General features: G+C 38.9%; 1 protein-coding gene across 1 annotated transcript in view; it reads right to left on the bottom strand.

Moving 5' to 3' along the window:
- rabep1 (rabaptin, RAB GTPase binding effector protein 1) overlaps positions 1 to 4124 on the bottom strand; it is a 32446-nt gene that overhangs the window by 24547 nt on the left and 3775 nt on the right. Inside the window, exons 2-3 of the mRNA XM_016557902.1 lie at positions 2690 to 2818; positions 1719 to 1922 (exon numbers count right to left, since the gene is read on the bottom strand). Coding sequence (XP_016413388.1) covers positions 1719 to 1922; positions 2690 to 2818 — 333 coding nt within the window. The remainder of the gene's footprint in view (positions 1 to 1718; positions 1923 to 2689; positions 2819 to 4124) is intronic.

The following is a 4124-nucleotide window of genomic DNA, read 5'->3' as shown; positions in this document are numbered from 1 at the left end:
GGCGGGGCATAGAGGACTTACAATAATGTACAGTATTTGAAAAATAATGTGTTTTTTTAACATTAAAGCATGTCAACATATTCTGTTACACCAAATACACAAAATAATGATCTTTTAAAAAGCATCATATGACCCCTTTAAGAAAAGCTAATAATAAAAGACAAAATTACAAAAAATTTAAATAAAACTGAGATAGCAAAAAAAACTAAAGAACAGCATCTATTTGAAATATAAATCTTGTATAAAGAATAAAATAAAAGTATTGCTGAATAAAAGTATTTCTTTCTTTAAAAAAATAAATAAATAAATTACCGACCCCAAACTTATGTAGAACTAGTCTAGATCAGTGTTTCCCAACCGGGGTGCCGTCTGTTGAGAGCAGGGGTGCCGTGTAAAAAATCCTTTTTTAATATTTTTAAATTGCTAAAATGTTTTTTTTTAAAAAGCATCTATTATATAATAGCCATTTCTGATGCCGCCAATAATTAGAGATGCACCGAAATTTCGGCTGCCGAAAATTAGGTCACCGCTCAGGTTTCACTATCACGTGGTGTGACGCTCTGCGTATTATCCCGCTCTATGCGTGTGCGCTCCGCTCAGTCGCTCCACTCGTATACCGTTCATGCTCATCGGAACAGCAAAGTCCACTCAAAAATCGAGCCAACAGGAAATATCGATGCAGTACAGTATTGTTTCGGTCTGCAATAGCCCTACTGTGTTGTAACATGGTGTGGTAAATGGGCAACTCTGGTAACGCTGCCCTCTCATTCATTGATCTGCTAACCGCTATGTTATGCTCGCGTGTTCTGATAATAATAGCTTTCTAGGACTAAACATTATTTGGATAATTGGTAAAAAAAAAAAATTTGTTAAATATCTGAACCCTACTGTTAGACCTACCTGAAAAACTAAAAAGCAATTTATTTAATTCGAAGGCCTGTCATTATTTTTTATTTGTGCTATCATTATTAATTTCTTTATTTGTTCTTATTTTATTACTATAAGCTATCTTGTGCTACTGCACCAAAATTACCCCACTGTAAAATAAAAAAAAAACACTGAGTGAGCAAAAATTTGTGAGATAGCTAGTTATAATGGTAATTAAATAATGTTTACATATGTATAAAAGCCTACATTAAAATCTGTCATATAAATTGGTCTCTTCATTAGAAATTAACCTACTGATTGCCACCATTGATGGATATTTTTTAATAATATTAAAAATATCTGTATGACATTATATTCTGCAGTTCTTCCCTGTTGTACCGAATATCTATACTTTTCAAATTATCATATCGAAGTTAGAAATTCAAATATTGTGACAGAATTAATGTTGTAGGGTGCCACAAGTTTGTTAAAATTTCCAAAGGGTGCCGCGACTAAAAAAAGGTTGGGAAACACTGGTCTAGATCATATGAAAAACAGCATTGACTTAAAAATTTTAAGTTATTTTATACCCATGGTTTCTTCTTAAACGCAGTGGCGTGATGGCATTGAAGGGTGCTCTCTTTAATTTGCTGCTTGCAAAATGTATTTCACTTTGTATTATTACTCAAAGCAGTATTAGTCTTGTCGCACAGCAGTTCAGTCACCTTCAGGATAGTGATGAATGATTTAGTTACCGTTCCAAACAGCAGAAATGGAACAATAAATAAAAAGCGGTTCAGGCGTATCGGTTATCAGACACTTTAGCATGAAAATAATCAGTATCTTATTACCTTTCATAATAGCCTGCAGTGACGCCACCTCCTCCTGCCACTGTTGCTTGACCTGGTCGATGGCTTCCTGCTTTGTGCTCTCAGAGACGGTGGCCACCGCTTTGATGGTCTCCATCTCTGTTTTAGCCTCGGTCAGCTGCGTCTGCACACTGCTCAGCTCTGCCTGGGCCTTGTCCAGTATAGCAGCCTGCCTCTTCAGCTCCTCTGAGATATTTACAGGACAAGAACAAAGGTTTATGTAGAGGAACCGACAGCTGCAGTTCTGTAAGGCCACTAGCATCTGTTTCACCATCACAGCATGTCCTCATTATGACGTTTTATCAACTTTAGTCAAGTTGATAAAACGTTATAATGAGGACATGCTGTGATAGTGAAACATGGGTACAAACATAATTGGAATCTGTTTGCACCCATATTAATTACTGTTCCACTTGTGATCAGATCAGCCGAGACATTTGCATTAAGTGTAAACGGAGCCTTGTGTTCAGATCCCTGCTAACATTGTTAGAAAAGTCTTGAAATGTATCTGGCTTAGTAGTTTCATCCTGCCCCAGGACAGATTCACTATGAAATACAGATCTATGATGACGGCTGAACTGTTTGTTTGTTGCTCAGTCTACTGTATCTATGTGTGCATCCAGGCACAATGTGCAATGAATGTGTTCCATGTCTACTGAAAGGATGAGAACTGAAATAATTTGTTTTCCCTTTAAAACTGCATGTGATGATGAACTACACCTCTGCTAGGACACCTTTGTGAACTTCATACATCCAACAAAAAAATACATAAATAAACAAATAAAAAACAAAAACATAAAATAAAAAAATAAAAAATAAACTATAAAAACAAATAAAAACACAAACTAAAAACAAACAAGCAAGCAAATCTAAAAACAAATATTATAAATAAACAAAAAACTTTTTTCTGTATCTTACTGGTCCATCGGCAGATATTTTAAACAACATATTACCTTCTTTAGACAGATAGAGTTCCTTAAATTTGGCCCGCTTCTGGTTGAACTCCATCTCCAGCTGTTGTTTGAGCTTCAGGAAGTCGGTTCGGTTCTGCTCCTGCTCGGCCGCGCGCTGCTGCAGAAGCCCTGCTGGAGCAATCAAACATCCATCAGTGCCACACATTCACAAAAATCTACACCTCCAACCTCAGAAAGTAGGGATGCACGATTAATCGAAATTAAATCGCAAAGGCGATAAATCGAGATTAGGCAGAAGCTGCGATTGTCATGCGTATCTTTCAGTGAAGCACGGTTCTGTGATCAGTAGTAAATCTCCATCCGAAGGCCAGAGGGCGCTCTCACACGGAAACTCCAGATACGCCTCGCAGAAGAAACACAGGAAATGCCTATAGCGGTTGTTGAATAAACAGAATATTTAACTGCTTTCATTGATTCAACGTGACTAATAAACACACGACTACGACAATATATGGTTTATCTGAGTTCGTCTTATTATAATTTTTATTATAATAAAGTATATAATAATGCAATGCTAATCGACATAGTATTCTGAGCTGTGATAAAGGCTATGAAATATGTTGCGTGCTAGGGGTGTGCCATATCATACCGTCCACGATAATACCGGTATAATTTTTTTACATGATAAAGAAGTGCCATATCGCGATATAAATGATATAGCGACGTGATGACGTATGGCGGATATACGTTCCCTAGCGCACACAACAACAACGCCACAAACCCAATAGGTGCGTTCGACTTGAAACAGCGCTGCGCAGACTGATCGGTGTATGACATCAAAGTATTGCGAGAGCGATTCTAGAGCATATTCGAGCGCACACTCTTACCTTCAAAAATAGGCAAGGCGCATATCTTTAGCGAAGCGGCGCGGAGAGCCATTTCTGGGACGCTTCTGAAACGTGCTGTGGCTCCGCTGGTGTAAACACAAGCATTGACTAGAGTGGCCGCGTCAGAGCCGTAAAGGCCCGGGTATACTTCACTTTCTGCGTTCCGTTCCATCTCACGCAAAGCCACGTCCGCACTACTTTCAAAGTATACTCAACCGCGGATGAGCGCGGACGGACGAGCTCGACACATATGCACAGTACCACCTACTCTTGTCTCAACATTCACCTCGCGCATGCGCTGTTGATGACCGTCGCGCGGTCTCAAAAAATTGCCTGCACGCGGACGGGGTGCACGGCTCTCCGCGAGCCCTCCTGATGACAAAAATGACGTAATGAGAACGGTGCGCGGACGGCCGAAGTACTTTTGGCCTTAACGCACCGCAAAGGATGGAAAATGCCCTTCATTTTGTTTGCACTATGAAATGCTGCTGCCTGCCAGCTGCAATCACCAATAAAATGTTGTTCCATGTTTTGTTTTTTTTTCTATATCATCATAAATATCGTTATCGCAAATATTCTTGAAATAT

Source organism: Sinocyclocheilus rhinocerous, unplaced genomic scaffold, assembly GCF_001515625.1.
Source record: "Sinocyclocheilus rhinocerous isolate Xijiao unplaced genomic scaffold, SAMN03320098_v1.1 scaffold1609, whole genome shotgun sequence".
NCBI classification, from domain to species: Eukaryota; Metazoa; Chordata; class Actinopteri; order Cypriniformes; family Cyprinidae; genus Sinocyclocheilus; species Sinocyclocheilus rhinocerous.
This window is presented reverse-complemented; position numbering and strand designations above follow the sequence as displayed.